The sequence below is a fragment of the Cyprinodon variegatus genome, unplaced genomic scaffold (genome assembly GCF_000732505.1).
Source record: "Cyprinodon variegatus isolate N-32 unplaced genomic scaffold, C_variegatus-1.0 Scaffold1045, whole genome shotgun sequence".
Taxonomy (NCBI): domain Eukaryota; kingdom Metazoa; phylum Chordata; class Actinopteri; order Cyprinodontiformes; family Cyprinodontidae; genus Cyprinodon; species Cyprinodon variegatus.
The window spans coordinates 205005-224624 of record NW_015151498.1 but is presented as its reverse complement, the minus strand read 5'-3'; the positions used below and the strand labels follow the sequence as shown (position 1 = coordinate 224624).

Genomic DNA, 19620 nt, shown 5'->3' with positions numbered 1-19620 from the left:
TGCCTTTCAAAAGCACAATTAAAAAATGTGGAAAATCTGCAACAAACTGCATTCTGATACCATGCCCTGCACAAATTAATGATGATCAGACCTTATGCTTTCAATAGGCCATAAATACAGTACTGAAATTGTGTGCACTTTAAAGGTCTGCAAGAACCTCCAGCTTTCCCAATGCAATCCGCCCACATTAACAGCAGACAGTAAACCTTATCTGAGTCAGATTTATAAATGTTGAAGCAAAAAGTGAAGCATGCAGACGTCTTGTTAGTCTTTATTGCACAGCTTCTGGCCTGTATATTTTCAATAAATGTCCAGCTTTTATAACCTAAGCAGGAAGTGACCTTCACACAAACACAGGTGACCTTAGGGGGGAAGGGGAGGTCACTGCATGTTGTCATTCTGTGAGCAATCTATGGACTCAGCAGCTGAGCGGGAGCCTATAAGGAAAAAAATACATTAGATTAAATAATTATTATATTAAAGGTTTAGGTTTCAGTTTTACAAAAACAGAAGTTTTCTGCCTTTGTTAAAATAAAATGTAAGACTTGACAGCAACCAAAGAGCAGAAGGTATTCATAAGGTAGATTAAAACATCTTGCATTCAATTAAATTCCTTTATAGTTTCTGCTGTTTGTTTTGTTTTTGTGCAAAATTATTTCTTCAAAAACCAAGACGAGGTTCTCCATGAAAACCCAATGAGACATTTAAAAGTCTGAAAAAAACAAAATGTTTATTGGGCATCTCTAGTATGCAGAAAATCAAAATAAAAACATATTTTCAAAATACAATAATGAGAATGAAACTTACACATTTTGCATACTTGTGAATAAAAGTTAGCATTTGTGAGGGTAAAGAAAGTAACATTTCACATTTTAATTTGAACAAACATGTGAATTTAAACAAATCCATTATTGACCTTCCATGACACATGAGTGCATGTATGAGGGAAGGAAGTGACAGATGTAGGACACAAGGTAAAAACCTGCTGAGAGCAACACTTTCATCACAATATTTGCCTGGAGACATTTCTGCAGACCTTAGCTTGTATTTGCACTGCCCCCTAGTGTCTCCCAAAAACACTGCAACAAACTTACTTCGCTGCCCATTTTTATTTATTGTAGATGAAAATCCCAGGATGCAAAATTTACTTGAAAACAGGGAGACAGTCTCAGACATTTGGTCTGCTACATCAAAGCATTTCACAAGAGCGTTTATAAATAAACCTGACGTGTAGTTTTCTGCAAAGGGATAGTGCAAATGTCTTGGTATTAAAATCATTTAAAAAAGAAGCACTCTCATCGAGCAGTTAAATAATCTGCTTTAAAGAAAATAAATTGGCTCAAAAAATGACATTTATAAAATCACTTAGTGATGAATGAAAAACAAAATTACTTTGTAATTTTTAACTTTAAACAATACCGACTATATAACAAGCCTGTAGATGGAGAGATAAATGAAGCGAATGAAAAATATTCTAAATATAGGTGCAAGTAGAAAAGAAATAAATCCTAAATAGATCTAGAAAATAATTTCTAGCTCTATTACATACAAAAAACAGTAGCATTCAAATTTTAACTATTAGATTTTGGAAAAAGAAAGAAAAGTATTATCAAAATAAAATGAGTGCACTCCATGTAAGGTATGGAGTGACAAAACTGTGATAACATTTACACAGCTGCTTATTAATTACGTGCCCTGTTAACCAAAAATAAAGAAAATGTAGGATAAGAGAAATCATTTTTTATTTCTTTTTTTTTTATCATGAGCTCTAATAGAATTGATCAAACAAGGGAGTCCAAAGGAGTGCAAACTCTGCATTTGTGCCACACTGAGTGATTGCTTTACATTTACACTTCTTAAAATAAAATAAGGAAATCATTTGAACCATTTTTCTGACTAGTCTAACACTGAATGTTCAGCTGAAGAAGAGCTTTGTTCTTTTTAGCTATGCGTTTCTTTATATTCAAAGAAAAGACAGATGAGCACAGATCGATCTGAGGGAATTTAAACATCGAAGCATTTTCTAACTTTTTAATTCCATCTAAATTTTCAGTCAGGTCAGTTTTCTGATCAACCAAGTCCTGTGATAGACCTTGCAGTGTTAACAGATCTAAAATAACAACCTACATGAAGCTTCTTAAAAAATATATTGCTCTAAAATCTTTCACTAAACAGCTGCTCTGACTTGTTAATATCAGATGTTGTGTTTGTGAAACCAAAGACCAATGCTGCCAGGTGACATGGCCCTCCAAGTCTGTGCAAACATTTCAAGCACAAGTCAGTCAGTTATCTTACGGGTGTGCAAATCTATTAACATAAGCACCTTTTTCTACCACACCTTTACCTTCCATTAACATGGCCGGACATAAATGGGTTTATTAAGCTCTTTTGATTGTCTAATAATATGAGGAACTGAATATGGGTTTATTAGCTGTAAGCCACGACCATCAAGACAGAATAAAATAGGAGAATTGTATATTCACCCTGGGTGTAATTAATCTATGTAAAATCTATGTTGAATTTCCCTTTTTAAGGAGACTTCCTGGAAACACTTTTTTGATGAAGCTGTAGTACCAATCGATTATCCACAAATGTGATCTTATAGACGAATCGCTTTAAATAATGAATAGCATAGTATGTTTAAAAAGGAAAACAAATCCCAATAGTTTTTATTTTTCTTTAACATCAGCAGCCTTTTTGTTCCAGATAAATATAACTGTTCATTCACAAATCTATTTGACCTAAATTGGTTGACAGAGTCAAACGTAGACAAACGACAGAAATCGTTCCAAATTGCTGCAAAGGTGATGCGTAATAACCTTGATCTTCAGCTGTTTTTATATAGCATTCTGGTTGCCGTCAGGCTCCGGTTGAGCCTCAGTATAGTACGGATCCCCTTGATGAACTCTGTGATTGTGCACCCTCAGGTTTCCCCTGTGTGCGAATCTCTTTCCACACTCTATGCAAGCGAAGGGCCTCTTCCCCATATGGACGTCTCGCTGGTGGGCTCTCAGGTTGCCGCTGCGGGCGAAGCGTTTGCCGCACTGAGCGCAGCCAAAAGGCCGCTCCCCCGTATGCGTGCGAGTGTGCACGGTGAGCTCTGACGGCGTGAGGAAGCTCTTGTCACAGAACTGACAGGGATGCAGTCTGACGCCAGTGTGCCGCAGAAGGTGCCTGCGCTGATGGGAAGGGTAGGTGAAACACTTTGTGCAGTACGGGCAGGAGTAAGGGCGACCGTTTCCTCCAGCGGGGGTCGTGGGGTGATTAAGAGTGTTTGTCTGTCGTGCCGCGAGCAGCTGAGCGTTCAACTGTGGCCGCAGCGGGTCTCTGCTAGCAACATTAGTGATCCTTCGAGCGTGATTGACGTGACCTCTTGCGACTCTCTCATCTCTTGGTCGCCATGGCGCTTCAGCAGAGGTGGCTGGTATAAGATCTGCCTCCTTTTCTTCTGAGCCCTCCTCTGAGTTCTGGTTCTCAGACTCTTGGTCCAGAAAAACAAATGAGGCGTCACCTTCATTGCTGGTCTCTTCCGACCCGAAACCAGGTTGGAAACATGAAGGGTCGTTGCCAATGCTGCTGCTAGCTGTAGCAGAGCAGACATTTCTATCCCCGTGCGGGTTCTCCAGACCTGAAACACCACCGCGGGTCGAGTTCAGTCCAGTCCAGTCTCCTGCTTGAAGTAGACCAGAATCAGGCTTGGGAGAGCCATAGCCAGCTTGGGAGATGCAAATGTCACCATCTGTGGGTTGGCCTGTAACAGACCGTGATCTAACCGGCTGTAAAACAAAAAAAAACAATTTGAAAAATTGTATTTATAGTGGCAAAAACATTAACTTAAAATCATGTTGTAGAGTGTGTGTTTCAATGGGGAAGTAGACAGACAGCTGACCTCGTTCTTTATGGAGGCTCCTTCCTGCCCTGTGACCTCTTCTTTCAGCATGCGGAGTTCCTCCTCTGGCTCCGAGTGAGGTGAATTTTTATCCCCATTCAGCACTATGCAGAGAGAAAAAAAGTTCAGTGCATACTCTGACATGTTTACCAAAAATGGTCACACTGAATAACATTCAGCAGAAAGGCTAACAATTACTGCAGTATAGCTTCTTTATTGACCAGAGTTCAGTACCTAAAACCTTCTTAACATGAAGTATTTGGTTTTGTTTTTTGTTTGATGCAAAAACTTTCAAAATGGAGCATCAAAAACAAACAAATTACTAGTGGATTTAACTGTTTATTGTCATTTCACTTTATGCATAAGTGAAGGGGTGTCCAACTCAGCCCTCAGTACTGTGCTTCAGATGCAGGTCAAACAGCTGGAATTTTGGCTAAATGACACCATTAGCTTATCATTGATGTTAAGCCCAGGCCTGGAAATATAGCATCGGTTTGATGTGGGTGTGCTGGAGCAGAGGAACATCTAAAATATGCAGTTCTTGAGCAGTAGAGTTGAACGGTGATGCAGTAATCAACTAGCAGGTTTAAACTGGTTAGTTAGTCTGGGTAACCCAGTATGCAGGCAGCTGATTAACAGACATTAAAGCTGCAGTTTGTCCAGAAGCTAATTTTGAAATAAGGTCAACTTAAACAACAATCATATAGATCAGGGGTGGGCAATTCCAGTTCCTGGGGGCCGGTATCCTGCAACTTTTAGATCCATCCTTTGTCCAACACACCTGAATCAAACGGTTGAGTTACCTCGTCAGTATGCAGTCTGTTCCTCCGGAGTCGTTTTAATCACCTAATTATCTGATTCAGGTGTGTTGATCCAAAAGCACATCTAAAAGGTACAGGATACAGGCCCTCAGGAACTGGAATTGCCCACCCCTGATATAGATGCTAATTTACATGAATAAGCTACACTTTATACATAGCTGTCTTAAATTTTTTGGATGATTATAAAAATAGGCTTTTAAGTTCATTCAGTTCATTTAAATTTTTTAAAAAAGCTATATGATTTGTTTCTTCTATTTATAATAAATTAGAGGCATGATCCTTTTTCTGCTAGCTGACTGGCAGTGCACGGAAATTCTTTAAACCCAGACACAGGTCACCAACCACACCTATCATATAACCAAACTGCAACATGCCTTATAGATCCAATTTGTTTCTTAAATTTAATGAGGGACTAAGATTGTAGCTTACTGGGCTATTTGTTCAGACTGTCAGCCAACATCCTCACAGTGTGGTCTAGAGCAGAGGTGGAGCTAGATGGGGGCCCAGGGGTGGCCATGGCCACCCTTAGCCAATCATTGGCCACCCCTACCATTTTTTTCCCTCTATACTGATGGTAGCAGCAGTAATTTTTCAGATATTACTTACTATTTTTTTCATGAATTCATAATTTCTTGACAACAAAACCACTGATTAATTATACACATCAATATACTAACATTAAAGATGATAAGTACAGAATTCCTACTGTTTTCAGAACTAGATTTTGTGTTTTATGGGGTAAAGAGAAAATGATGTGTCTCTGCAAGTCATCTAGGAGTCTTCAGTCAAAATCATAGATTAATTACTATTTTAATAAAAACATATTAAATAATCAATTTATGTAGATATTAATACTTGCAAATATCAACGTTATGCAGAATGATTGATAAAAGTAGGTAAGAAATGACAATGGAAAAGATGTTTGCCCCAGAACACAAACCTGAAAGTATTTTATCCAATTCATGTTATTTCTATAGTGCCAATTCACAACACATGCCATCACAAGGCACTTTACAGTTCACAAGATCATACAGTCAAATTGATTCAAAGTTTTTTTTTATCTAAGGAAAACCAGTTGATTGCATCGACTCATTGACTTGAATGCAATCCTCACACTAAGTATGCTTGTAGTGACAGTGGAGAGGAAAAACTCCCTTTAAACAGGAAGAAACTTCCAGCAGAACCAGACTCAGTGTGAGCCGAGGCCGACTGGGATTCAACTTTACCTTTCATCTAGAAAGTGCTGATGTTCAAATATATGCTTCTATTTGTTAGCAACGGCTGTAGGAAAGTATAGTTAGTCTTATCTTTGGACTTGACCCTGAGGTTCTGGCACCTATTCACTTCCGGCCACCCCTCAGTCTACATTGTTTATTGCCTGGCCACCCATATAAAAAATGTCTGGCTACGCCTCTGAGAGATCAATAAAATAGAATGTGCCATACCTGATCCTGTCTGGGTTTGCTGCCTCAGACTGCCCTCTCTGACTCCTGATGACAGCTCTCCCTCCTCGGTGCCCCCTTCCTTGGCTTTGTACCTCCTCTCCATCTTCTCCAGCCTGCAGCGAAGCATGGAGATCTCCTCCGCTTTCTGCACCAGCTCCGCCTGCTGTTCGCACAGGCTGCTCTCGAAGATCTTGGCGATCTCGCAAACGGCGGCAGCGAGCAGGGAATCCATGACGGTGGCCAGCTGAGCGTGGAAAACACCCCTCACAGCCTCCATGCTTCTGTTTGTAAATCAAACTCAATATCCTCAGACAGATCTACGCGCCGCTGAGCTTATAAAAAATATCACATGCTGAGAAACCGCCAGGCTAACATTTAGGCTAAATGACAACAGCCGCACGTAACGTTGGATACATGTGCTCCGTTTAATTGGGTTAAAAAGTCGTTAAAGGAGAGACGATAACTGTCTCGTCTCACGCGGTGGTTTTCATTGAATAATTATGTAAACAAAGATCCGAAGGTCGCATTAGCCACTTTTAGCTAGCACCTAGCTAGCACTTCCGTTTATTTTATAGACACAAAATAAGCAACATAAACTGTCCGACCGATGCAACGGTTGTACATTACTGGACAAATATAATTTTTTTGGCAAGATAAAATGAATGTTAGAGCTTAGAAAGGAGGGAAAAACGCACGTTTCATATAGCAGGTCAGCAACTTACCTATGGCAGCAAATCTCGCGATAACGTAAAATCCCGTTCAGCAGCGGGTAAAGGTAGGCAGGATATATGAGAGTAACGCAGTTAAAAATATTTTTGATTTATATTAAAGAGATAACAATTTCAAATACAAATATAAATCAAACGGGTGGTTGAAAAAAATGCAAACGATTTATTTAAAAAACTGCAATATATGTTCTTATCTCAGCACTCCTTAGAGGAACCAAGCTCTAATAGGCATCAGCAAATACTCAAACAGGTAATGAGTCTGTGTAAAAACCAGTCTTCAATTTTTAAGACATTTTACAACTGTTCCAAATATTTCAAAGAAATCCCAAACTGTATGTTCACGTTTAAGACAACCATAGAACCCATTAATTTTTAGGCCAATTTTTGACAACTAAACTGAAATTATCAGTTGAACCAATAAAAAAAAAAAAGACCTTCCTTATAAATTTCAAACTAGAACTAAATTAAATGAAATCCTTGAGCGAGTTACCCAATTTTAAATAACATTTAACTTTTTCACCTGTCACAGGTAATAAACAGTTCTGTGACAAGATCCACAGATAAAGAACATTAAGTAATGCAATCATACAAAACGGATAAAACATTACCAAAGATGTGTCAAATAATAAGTCAAACCAACAAATTGAAAACATACAAAAAAAAAGCTAATATCTTACCAAACAATATCTTTTGGCTTCATTTACAGCTTTCACATCTAGGTCTTTTTGTGACAATTAAGAGCTGTAATAAAAACGAAAAACAAGGAAACACAGAAGCTAACTAAAGCAGTTTTTTTTCTTTTTTTAAGTTTGTCCTGCAATTTAAGACATCTTTCAGTTTTAATGAAATGGTTTAGGAAATAAAAGAATCTTTACAGGTTTGCACAAACACAGACAGCATGGTGGATGTAAGAGACTGCTGCTCATCAGTCCTTCTGTTTTCTGAGATCTCCTCCAGAGCAGAGCTGCACTTCTTTCCAGCCCACCTATATTTCTTCCTATGGATGGTAAAAGAGTGAGGAAGCGACATGTTGCATGTCACTTGTCACAGTTGGAGAGCGTCTCTCCTGTGTGGATACAATGTCCCCTTGGGATTTTATAGAAGACACCATTTATTTACTGGGTCTCTTCAATTCTTGTCTTCGTCGACATCCTCCAAGGGTTTTGTCCATCCAAGGTCTCCTCTTTTGTCATCTGGATCGGTGCGTTGGCTGTGCATTCTTGTTATGTGTGCTTTGAGAGAAGGCTTCCGAGAGAACTTCCTTGGACACAGTCTGCAAGTTATCATCCTCCCACCATGAATTTTCATGTGCTTTCTCCATTTGCCGGTATTTTTAGTCTTGAAGACGCAGTGTTTGCAGGAATACTCTTCGCGGGATGTGTTGCTTTTAACAGCAGAAGAACTCGGCCTCTCTTCTTTTATGATCACTTTGCTGGAATTAAGTACATTTCCTTCACCAGTAACCATCTTTTCATCTTCTTTGTGATTTCTTTTTATCAATGCCTGGTGCTTTTCACAAAATCGTATATGGTAGTCAAGAGCCTCTTGGAAGCAAAAGACCATGTTGCAACCCCCGCAACTCACCTGAGCATGCAAATGTACAAGCAGGCCAGGTTTTGTTGGATATGACTTTTTGCACCTTCCACAGGAGAATGCTTCTTTGCTCTGCATTCTCACTGACTGCAGAATGGCTGCCTTGGATTCACTTGGTTCGGATTCTTTTGGTTTCTCCTCATTTTTCTGCTCTGATAAGTCCTCTTTCTCTTTCTTTTCTTTTTGTTCTTCATCACCAAAAGATCCCTCACTCTTCCTTTTCCGTAGACGGCCCAAACTTTTAAGGTTGCAGTAATTCGTGTTGAGACCTTGGAATAATCTTTTGAGGTCACCACTTAGTTTTGGAGGGCGATTGCTTTGGTGACATACGGCTAGGTCTTTATCTTGGGAGGGCTTTTCCTTTTCTTTTCGTGTAGAACCTGGGAAGAACAAAGAAGAGTATTATATAATGCTGTGGCATGAATTTAGTGAACTGACTTGTCTTAAATGATTTATCTTTTCTATATTTAACAATATGGTAAATAAAAGGGAGAAATTAACTTCCAAAAAATAAGATCAGGTACGGTTAACCTGAAAATCTAACCTGCATAAAAACCCTCAGCTTTTTCGCCCTCACCTAAACCGTTACAGCAAGGCGGTTATGAATAGACAGACTCGATAAAGAGAAAACTGTTATTTCATGCAGCATGTTTTTAAAGTACGGCTTAAATGAAATACAAACACAAACACACTAGTGACTGTGTCCTACTCAAAATTTCATGAGGCTGATGAATCGAAAGATGACATCATGGAGACAATGTCAATCATTTCGTGAAAAATGTTACAGAAATGCATCTGTAAAAAATAAAATCATGATTTTGTCTGGAAAAGGCTGAATCAAGTTTTTTTTATTTTTTTTTTATGTTGTCTTTGCTAATTCTCAGTCATCCTGTTCATGCCAATTATGTAAACCTTGACACCTATCCAGGAAAAGGACAAACTGTCCGAACGGCTCTTTAGTCTATAGAGAGCATGACAGATAGCAATAAAGCTGCTGGTGAAATAATTGAGTTCATTTTCTGTGCAGTATTCCAAAAAAACAGACGCGGTTTGACTACCTTAAAAATTATTGCTTTGCTTTTTCATCTCTTCAATTTCAATGTAAAATGTCTTAAATTTAGAAAGTGAAATTTATGTAAAACACATGCTATTACACTTGATTTTTTTCCCAAGCATTTATTTCTGATTTTTGGAAATGGAGTTTGGAACTGATAAGTCTTCATTATGGCTAATAATCATAATAATCATCGTTTAAAGGTTGTCCAGCAACCATTCATTGATAAAGTCTATAAGGAGTGTGAGGTCAGGTCCTGTCAGCTCATGCTAAAGCCAACAGAATTTTCTGTGTTTATTAATGAAAAGCTCTGCTCATTCATAAGGAATGGTAGGATTTCCCAAAGGACAAAACCGTTCATAAACCAACTTACTTCTTGTGGATCTCCTGGTTCCTAGATTTCTCCCCAGGGTTATGGCTCCCATGTCAACCTAAAAAATTTAATGACTCATTATATTCCTAAAGAGCAACACATTATCTATAGAAAATAGGGAGAACTGTGGGTTTTACCATGATTAAACACAACTCTCTGCATGTTCAGACCTGGCACTGACATCTGTGTATATCATGGGGTTTAAATTCAAATTGATGCTTAGCATTTAAAAGGCCTTGGGGACAGACACCCTCCTATTGGCTTCAGAGGTGCTCGGGGCCAGTGGGAGCTGATAGGCTTATAGTCATTAGTCTTCTTTTTTTTTCATCATGCCATAAACTGGCTGCTTTTTTTGTTTTTTGTTTTATGAACATTTTGTATTTTTACTCAAGTATGAGATTTCATTAATAACCACATAGTGTTTTGCTTGTTTGTTGCTAACTTCTAGAACTTTCTATTATTCAATCTTATATGTACCTGTGCCCTTTCTTCTGTTTACTTGTTTTGCCACTGTCCCACTCTGATGTCCCCCCAAAGCGGGACGGTTAAGATATTTCCCCTCTATTCAAAATGAATCTGTACCAGGTTACAAAGTAAGACCACCTCCCCTTGGTTTCTTGCCGTTGACTAGAATTAACAAAAGGCGTTGTACTTTACTTAACAGTTTTCATTGTTGCTGCAATATGTAAAGTCGCTGATTATTTTTCCTTACTTCTTAGTCAAGACACAATAAGGCTCATTAAGTGTTAGCAAGAAAATACACAAATCACTTGGTTAAATTTCAGTAATGCTACCTGAACATTAAGGTTGTTCAGCTGTTTAGCTGGTTTGTTGTTTAGTCAACGATGTGAGACTCCACAATAATTTGCATGTAGTGCAAGAGGCTGATCTGTATACTTAATGTCAGCTGTAAATTATTGTTGGACCAAACTTGGACTGATGTCAGTTGCAGGTCTGAGAAGGATGGATTTATACACTTTGTGAATATGTGAGGAATTCGGCAACTTTCTCCATTAGTTTTCTCAGTGTTGTCACCCATATTTAGAAGCAGCGTTCACACTGCACAAATAGTTCAGGTTAGAAACTGGGTTAATGTCATGTTTTACCTGTTTGCCAAGGTTGACTCTGGCTCCATGTCTGACAGAGTATAAATGCTAAGGAGAAAAAATTAAAAGTCAATTGTTTTGCATTACAATCAAGCATTCAGATAACAACACTTTTTGCTACGTTAAATGGATCCAGTGTTATTCACTCAAAGCAATTTAATTTGGAGCTAAAAGGAACAAAATAAATAAAAGAGTAGATCTGACAGTAACTTGGGATATTTTTACCTAATGTCTGCCTAGGGCTGGGCGATATTGCTAAAAAATAAAATCTCGATTTTTTTTTTGTCATCTTGGACAATTACGATTTTAAAATCGATTTTAAAATATTATTCAGAAATATATTGGGCAAAGTAACAAATATTTAGTCAACAATAAATGATTGGTTAAAAAAAAATTAAACATCCATATTCTTAACATAAATCTTGTGCAAGTAACATAAATGTTCACCCAACAATAATTGTACTGATTTTTTATCAGTTAAAAATGTACACCAATATATTCAACACAGGTGCAAGAAAAAAGTCTGATTCTCATGACGGCTGAAGAGATCGAGTGGACTTAAGATTTGCAGTAGTTGTAAATAACAAAGCAGATTCCAATTTTTCACAGAGCGCTTGTCGTGTTTCATTGTGAAGTTTTGGTAGCGCAACATCCGCAAAGTGTTTACGACTCAGCGGGCCACATTTTGGATCACACACTTTTATGATGCGAAGGAAGCCAGGCTTCTCTACTATAGGCACCATGTCCATCAGTATATCAGCCTCCACAAAAATGATGGAATCAGCAGCCTCAGAGGATGTTCATTCATTTGTTCAATTTTGTAGAAAAAAAGCAGATCATAGACATGACAGGAATAGAATGAAGATAATGGTCCATGACAAGGCTCCAAACTGCAAAGCTGATCTATGAACAGCAATCAAACAGACTGATGAAGAGTACTGTTTGTGACTCATTAAGTCCATTCCTCAGAGACTGCAATGTTATAAAAGCCAGAGGTGGTACAAAAAAATACGAGTGATGTCTTGACGTGTTCTTTTGTTTTTTATGATTTCATTTTTTTCTCCCCTGAATTGAGCGATTCCATAATTTTTTTCCCTCTGCTTGGTCTAAAAAAGTAACCGTTACTGACGACCATATTTTTTTTCCTGATTTCTTTTAGTGTTTCTTAAAGCTAGACAGTTGCTATTTGAAATGTCTTTATATTTGCATCATGTCTGTGATCTGCTTTTTTTCTACAAAATTAAACAACTGAATGAACATCCTCTGAGGCTGGAGATTCCACAATTTTTGCCAGAGGTTACACTCTCCAAATTCTTAGACAAATCTTAAAATTTTCCAACTGGTAACTTCTTTGAACCAACCAACCCAGCCTCACATGCAAAAAGAGTAAAGATGAAACTAGCAGACTTCAGTGAACAAAAACTTCCCCATTCATCTACACACCTCGTACTTAAGAAGTGGGACAGGGTACAGAGGAATGGAAAACTGTCGCAGCCTTACGCTGGGACAAAAACCCTCCTCTGGCTTGGTCGCTGTATCATCGCAAAGTGGAGCACACCAGTCATCAGGCACTGTGCAAAAACAAACATAGAAAGCATGTTCAACCTCCACTGTAGTAAATATTTAGATTACTTGAGGTAAAAAAAAAAAAAAAAAAAACTTTATATACCTTCAGCATCAACCTCAGGGACAACTGTAAACTGCTCTGGGAAATCTGAAACAACTTCTGGCTCCGTCTGAGTTTTACTTTTCTCTGCTCCTCTTTTATTGTGCACCTCAAAGTCTTTTATCCTAAGCTCTGCAGTTTGTAGCTTTACTTTGAGCTGAGCAATCTCTTCTCCCTTCTGCACCAACTCCATTTTATGGTCATGGAACGCGCTTTCAAAAATCCTCATGACTTCAAACACGGTCGTCCTCAAGACATTGTCCATCGCTGTGGTCAGCTGGACCTGGACACCTCGCATCAGATGGTCGGACATGATTGGAGATGATCAACCTTTAATTACAGTGAGAGGTTGTGGGAGTCCTGATTGGTTAAACACAAGAACACATAATCAGGTTAAGGTTGTCTTCAAAACAAAAATGGATTTTCTATGGTTTAATTTTGTAATATCAATCATGCCATGTACAGTAAATGATGCACAATGCTGTTATTTCACCAGCATGTTGAAACAACCTGTTCAGAGCACACAACAGTGCAATAAAACAGAATAAGAAACTCGCTATCATGGGAACAACAAAATAAACAGCTTATGCAAAATTATTTAGATAGCTCTTGATTGCATCCTTTCAAATTTGGTGAGTCCAAACACCTCTATTTAACCAAAATTCAAGAATAAGTAACAGTTTTCCTTCCATGCACAATAACGTGAACTTGTGCAACTCAGGTGTTGGAATTTTAATGCTAAAAAAATCTGACAGATTTAAAATAAACAATCATTCCACTATACTACCAAGGATTTCTGCAAATGATTGTGGAAGATTAGCCTTCGATAAACAGAAACCAATTTGTCTTAATAATCCCTTTATAATATCCCCAAGTGTGTTAAGTAATGCCAGTACATATAATAATAATATATTGTATGTAAGTTAATGCCATCAGTTAGTTTGTTTAATCCTACAGAACCTGTAGAGCTGGACTTGAAGAGTAACAGAAAACACAGCAAATTATATTTTCTTTGTTTTATTATGATTCTGCATTATTTATCATAAAGCAACTTCCAACTGTACAAGCAATACTGATACCACATGTTAAAGTTAGAAAATACTTTTTTACCTAATTAGGTAAAGAACTATACCCAGAGATTTGATTATTTTTTATCCGTCTCTAAAGTAGGCTGGGTTTGTTGTAACTGGAAACAGACATGACTTCCTTTTTAAAATAAAGATACTTAACTAGAAGCATCAAAAGAAGCAAACGTTACAAAGAAGGGGGGACAGATGCTGTTAGTTTTGACCAAAAATATGATTTACTAAACTTTGCCTCATAGGCAACTTTCACAACATCAGCCTCTAGTTACTTTGATAACCTAAACGAGGAAACATGATCATCGTCCGCCATATTTCTGTCTAAAACCGACGAAGATATACACAACATACCGCGTTTCGTAATCCACTCCAACACATTGAAGCCTCATATCAATATTATTCAGAATCTAAGATGCAAGTTAAATATACTATCAATGTGATAGCTACGGCCTAGCATTCGGATAAACTAGCATTAGCATAATCCAGCCATCATAGAGATCAGTGGGCAGCACCGTGGTTACCAAAGCAACCGGTAATAGTCGTTCAAGAATTCACCGGGAGACAGGATGCGTTTGAAGCTAGCCTTGGCTCACCTACGGGATGGGAGGGTTTTTTTTTGTGTCAGTGAAAGTAAGGTAAACAAGTCGAAGTAGATGGAACGATGGCCCAAACTGACTTTTTCCCGCCGACTATCGCAATGACGTCTCTGGAGCTTCTTCTTCTTCTTCTTCGTTCAAACAATTTGAGTATGTATTAACGCCATCTACTGGTATAGATTGTGGGGGGGAAAATGACAGCATATTAACCAATAAATGTATATACTTTACATCTATAATATAAGAAATCAATATCCTACATCTTTATCTAATATAATCACTATTTATCATTTGTATCTTTATCTTCTATCTTATTTTGTTTTGTTGTTGTTGGTTTGTTTTTTTTATTTGTTTTTTTGTTTTTTGTCTGCACTAACAACACCAAGTCAAATTCCTTGTAAATGCAAACCTACTTGGCAATAAACTAAACTTGATTCTTGATTCTTAATATCCTAAACTTTTAAGATCCAGATGCTCCTGTTCTTTCCTCCATCTCCAACCATGTAGCATGGCTTTCCCAACTAACTTCTACGAGTCCCAAAAACTTTTCAGCTCCTCTTGCAATGATTCAGATTTTTTATGTTAAGAAACTGTAGTTAAAAGCCTGCAGCCAGTGTTCTGATGAAAATTAAAAAGAGATTACATCTCCCCTATCCTAGCTTTTCTTCATTGGCTCTCTGTTAAAGCCAGAATAGAATTTTAAATCCTCCTTCTCACATATAAATCCTTCAAAAGGCCGAGGTACGTCTTACATCAGATATCTAATTGTTTCTTATTTTCCTAACAGAGCACTTCGTTCTCAATCTGCAGGTTTACTAGTGGTTCCTAGAATTTCTAAAAGTAGAGTGGGAGGTGATTGCAGATCTTTTAGTTATAGTTTTTGTCTTTTTTCTGTCTATTTTTAAGGTTAGGCTTAAAACTTTCCTTTTTGATAAGGTGTAAAGTTAGAGTAGCTCAGGTTATCCTGAGCTATCTCTATAGTTATGCTGCAATAGGCTTAGACTCCTTTAGGACATAGGGACCCCTTTTCATCATTCTATCTCTATTCTCCCACTCGGCAGAACCTGTTAGTTCAATATCTGAAAATAATTCTCTCTGCTTTTTCTCATAGTAGCTTCATCTCGTCTGGTCCAGTTTGGCTGTGACTCCATCCTGGAGAGAAATATCAGCTGTGCTGCTCCCATCAACACCTTTGTTTATAGATGTTTGACCTCTGCCCATTGTTAAGTGAACTCCCGTCTCCCTGACTGTGTCTGGCTGGATATGCTCGGCTGGATGTGCTCTGTCCGTCCTCTGACATGGGAGATGTCGGTTTGTATCTCTGTTCCATAAAAATTCTAAAAATATCCACTGGTTTCCAAGATTTGAAGACGTTTCGCCACCTATCCAGGGAGCTTTCTCAATTCCAATGTCTGGATCTGCAGTGAGTTTGAGTCTTATATAGACACAGCCTTGTATCACTTGGAAACATGCTCGCAAGACATTTGAATTGAGAAAGCTCCCAGGAGAGGTGGTGAAGCGTCTTCAAATCTTGGAAACCAAGTCCAGTGGATATTTTTTTAATTTTTACGGAATGACTATGACCTGGATGACTGAGAATCTTCATCAGCACTTTGTATCTCTGCTTTTTTCTGTATGTCTGCGTCTGTCTACTTGAACCCCAGTCGGTCTCGGCAGATGGCCGCTTACACCTTGCCTGGTTCTGCTGGAGGTTTCTTCCTGTTAAAAGGGTGTTTTTCCTCTCCACTGTCGCTATAAGCAAGTTTGGTGTGAGGAATTGCTTTTGAGTCAATAAGTCATCCACTGGTTTTCCTAAGATAGAAATCTTTTGAATCAATTTGAATGCTCTAATATGGAGATTTGAAATTAGATTTCAGCCTCACAAGAATTCATTTTTAGATAGGAAGAAGGTTTTAGATAGGAATAATGTTAATTGGGCTTATCTGTGTATTCATGTGTAATTTTTACTAGTAAGAATTACATTTCAGATATCTAAAATGTTAATTTTGACAAGGAAGAAAATCATTTGAAACATCTGGATTACATATTCAGTCTAGCTAATAAATGTCAATACAGCCTGCCATACTTGACTGCTTCTCAGCAAATGGGAAATAAGCGATGAGCACCAGCTCAAATTGGACAAGTGGCTGAATGGCTTATATTCACACAAAATCAATGCGTAGTTGTGTTTGACACATTGTCAATGCTTACTTGGAGGGTCGCGAAGGCTGCTGGTGCCTATCTCCAGCTGACTACAGGCGAGAGGTGGGGTACACCCTGGACAGGTCGCCAGTCCATTGCAGGGCAACATAGACAAACAACCAGTCATGCACGCACTCACTCCAAGGAGAATTTAAAGAAGCTAATTAAACTAAGTTATATTTTGGACTGTGGGAGGAAGCCGGAGTACCCAGAGAGAACCCATGCATGCTCAGGGAGAACATGCAAACTCCATGCAGAAAGACTCCGGGCTGGTAATCGAACATGGAGCCTTCTTTCTGCAGTTATCTCTCGTGTTTTTCTTCTGAAATGTAGAGACAATCAAAGCAAACACAATCTCATTTATGATTTACAGGATTTTATTTATTTAACCGAATGGTAAAGACTTAGTGCAAAGGAAAGGGGTCCAGTTAAGTAATTTTTAGGCAAGCCTATTATATTCTGAAAGTACTAATGTGTTTCTGAGGGTCTCTGTTCTTTATTTCATCACTTGACTAGGTTTGTAACGAAGGAGAATGTTGGAATGGTAGTTTGTTTGAGAGCGTTGATTTCAAACTCAGCCAAACGTGGTGCTGTTCCAGGCCACATTGGCTGCATCCATGTCCACAAAATTTATGTAAATCCTGAAATGACAAAAATGGGAAAACGGGTCAAAGGGAACTGACTTTAATGTTTAATGTCAAATAACTCAATGCTTTTGTTACCTGTCAGGAGAGACACCCAGGTGTTTGTTGAGCAGTCCACACAGGAGTTTAGAGTACTGCTTGTTGTGAGCGCCACTGATCTTGCCGATGCTGTGGAGGGAGCAGAGTGCACAGGGGTCTCCCTTTCCTCCAAACATCATCATTTGGTCTGGGTTGATGTGCACAGCAATATACTGGTGTAAACAATACATTGGCAAAAAAATAACAGTCAGATCAAATTGATTAGTGTTAGATAGAGAAGTCGCATTGCAGGTTTTATTCAAATTTCTGTTGACATTGGTTAATGGTTTCTTACGACTTTTTATTTATTTATTTATTTTTTTATGTCTTCTAGACATTTCAGATAAGGCTGCACAATGATCACAAAATGCAACAATCTTCACAATATAAATAATTGTGAAACTGAAGGGCCTAAAATTCATGCAATTCAAGTTAAGTGCTGTGACAGTCTATGAGCCAATAAAACTTTATGATTTCTATGCTAAAACTCACAGAAATTGTTCAAAAGAATATGAAAGTGAACAAAAAACAAACAAATAAATATATAAACATACTAACCTCTTATACCTACAGATATAATTAATATGGGTGAATATTGTTGCCAATTGTTTAGACTTCACCCAGGTGTAGATCGTTCAAAATATACAAAATACATAGAAAATGATGTAGAAAAACAATGGATATAGAAACTAAAGAAAAATAAAGGACATTTAAAGCGATGAAAATAGTTTTTCCAAAATAAAGTCTAAAATATTCCATTATTCAACATTTTAATAAGTAAATGGGAACAAATAACTCGGGATATTGGTGTTGGCTGCTGACTTGCAGTTGTAGCATGAGCCAATAATGTAATAATTTCTTTTTTTTTTTTTTTTTTCTTTTGTACTTAAATCTCAGCAATTGAGACCTTAAAAACAAAGATTTTGATTTAATCATATCAGCATTGCTTTAAATAAAGTGCCCTCTTTGGTTAATCATTCATCGGTTCCGGCCATGTTTGCATAGTTTCACACAGGAAAATAACTGCACATGTTAGTATGAAATATGACTTCTGCAAATCACATGGCATCAAAAGTAAGTTTAATCAACGTAGAAAACGGAAGCGTTTACATATCATGCGGGCTCACTGGGACCCTGCAGCACCGGTGACCCCCAGCCGGGCCTACCTGCACTGGTTTCCCCATCGCTTTAGCCAGCTCCTCCGTGGCCTCAGACAGCAGCGCCGCAGGGACGTCGCTCTTGGCCACATTGGTGTTCACCACGAACATCGGCATGGTTATTGCTGAGTTCTCCCTCACTTAATCGGGTTGCAATAAACGATCCCTCCTCCTGCTCACAGTAAAGTAGCCACGCTCCTCCTTCTTCTTCTTCTTCTTGTGAGCTTTTATGGCGGTTGGCAAACTGTTGAAAAGCGCTTTTCCGCCACCAACTGATAAGGAGTTGCTTGGCAATATTTAAGTTTATAATATATCTTGTCTTCTTTTTTTATGTAAGAAACAAATGCGGTGATTCCTACTTGAAAATGTAAATATTTTTTTTGTTAAAAAATAACTGATAAGGAGTTAAGCTAGGAAACAGGAAACGACTCACTAACCAAACATAATAAATACTTAATCACATTTGCCCTCCATCCATCCATCCATCCATCCATTATCTTACACGCTTGTCCCAATTGGGGTCGCGAGGGGTGCTGGTGCCTATCTCCAGCAGTCACATTTGCCCTCATAATTTCTCATTTATCTTTAAGTTATCGTCACTCTGCCAGTTTCTGATGGTCTTATTGGTTTTCCTATCATGCTTTCAACCATTTCCTAATTTAAATCTTTAACTTCAAGATACTTTTCTGCAGCTTTCACTATTACTTTGATTTTGGCTTTTCTTGTCGTCTCTGCACTACAATTGATCACTTCAACCATGAAACTAAAAAAAAATCTTTCTTTTTACTTCCTCCTTCTCTTTCGTTTTGAAAACAAAATACATAGTTCCACCTACTATATATTATATTTTTTATTTTTGTGTTATGTAAAAATAAAAACAATGCTTTATAAATAACCAAATTTTCCTCCCTGTCTCCACCTGTCCCTGAAATTCCTTTAATACTCCATTCTCTCCCTTTTTCCATAATTATTTTCCTCATCCTCTCTCTTTCAGTTGCATATTTAATGCAATCCATCAAAACATGATCCAAATTTTCTTTTCTTTCACAACCCTCACATATATTATTATTTCTCTTCCCTAGTCCAAACAAAAACTCATTCAAGTAAGTAAGTCCAGTTCTTAATCTAGTATAAATTATTGCTTCTTTCTCCATAATTTTTAACAATTGCAGATTGTTGAACCCTA

General features: G+C 37.9%; 2 protein-coding genes across 4 annotated transcripts; both read right to left on the bottom strand.

The window, feature by feature from the left end:
* Positions 1 to 1748: 1748 nt before the first annotated feature.
* LOC107101024 (zinc finger protein 648-like) lies at positions 1749 to 14487 on the bottom strand. 3 transcript variants are annotated; one of them, XM_015399767.1, is made up of 8 exons: positions 14351 to 14487; positions 12679 to 13035; positions 12453 to 12580; positions 11010 to 11057; positions 9904 to 9961; positions 6156 to 8856; positions 3890 to 3993; positions 1749 to 3776 (listed from the first exon to the last, which is right to left on the bottom strand). In XM_015399767.1, the coding sequence occupies exons 6-8, from the start codon at positions 6430 to 6432 to the stop codon at positions 2838 to 2840; spliced, it is 1320 nt and encodes a 439-aa protein (XP_015255253.1). In that variant the 5' UTR covers positions 6433 to 8856; positions 9904 to 9961; positions 11010 to 11057; positions 12453 to 12580; positions 12679 to 13035; positions 14351 to 14487; the 3' UTR covers positions 1749 to 2837. The 3 variants fall into 3 exon arrangements, with proteins under 3 accessions (XP_015255253.1, XP_015255251.1, XP_015255252.1); XM_015399765.1 differs by lacking the exons at positions 1749 to 3776; positions 3890 to 3993 and having other exon boundaries at positions 6429 to 8856; XM_015399766.1 differs by lacking the exons at positions 1749 to 3776; positions 3890 to 3993 and having other exon boundaries at positions 6429 to 8856; positions 14109 to 14447.
* Positions 14488 to 16920: 2433 nt separating this feature from the next.
* mif (macrophage migration inhibitory factor (glycosylation-inhibiting factor)) lies at positions 16921 to 18647 on the bottom strand. Its single transcript, XM_015399756.1, has 3 exons — positions 18444 to 18647; positions 17278 to 17450; positions 16921 to 17196 (listed from the first exon to the last, which is right to left on the bottom strand). Exons 1-3 carry the CDS (start codon positions 18549 to 18551, stop codon positions 17130 to 17132), a joined length of 348 nt encoding a protein of 115 aa, XP_015255242.1. The 5' UTR covers positions 18552 to 18647; the 3' UTR covers positions 16921 to 17129.
* Positions 18648 to 19620: the final 973 nt, after the last annotated feature.

Excerpts from the sequence above, each read along its gene's own strand:
- LOC107101024 (XM_015399765.1), bottom strand. The coding sequence starts at position 12,988 with ATGTCCGACCATCTGATGCGAGGTGTCCAGGTCCAGCTGACCACAGCG. Across the intron at positions 11,058-12,452 it reads TCCCACTTCTTAAGTACGAG|CATTTATACTCTGTCAGACA; the intron begins GTGTGTAGATGA and ends TTTTCTCCTTAG. Across the intron at positions 8,857-9,903 it reads AACCAGGAGATCCACAAGAA|GTTCTACACGAAAAGAAAAG; the intron begins GTAAGTTGGTTT and ends TGTTCTTCCCAG.
- mif (XM_015399756.1), bottom strand. The coding sequence starts at position 18,551 with ATGCCGATGTTCGTGGTGAACACCAATGTGGCCAAGAGCGACGTCCCT. Across the intron at positions 17,451-18,443 it reads CGATGGGGAAACCAGTGCAG|TATATTGCTGTGCACATCAA; the intron begins GTAGGCCCGGCT and ends TGTTTACACCAG. Across the intron at positions 17,197-17,277 it reads CTGGGTGTCTCTCCTGACAG|GATTTACATAAATTTTGTGG; the intron begins GTAACAAAAGCA and ends TTGTCATTTCAG.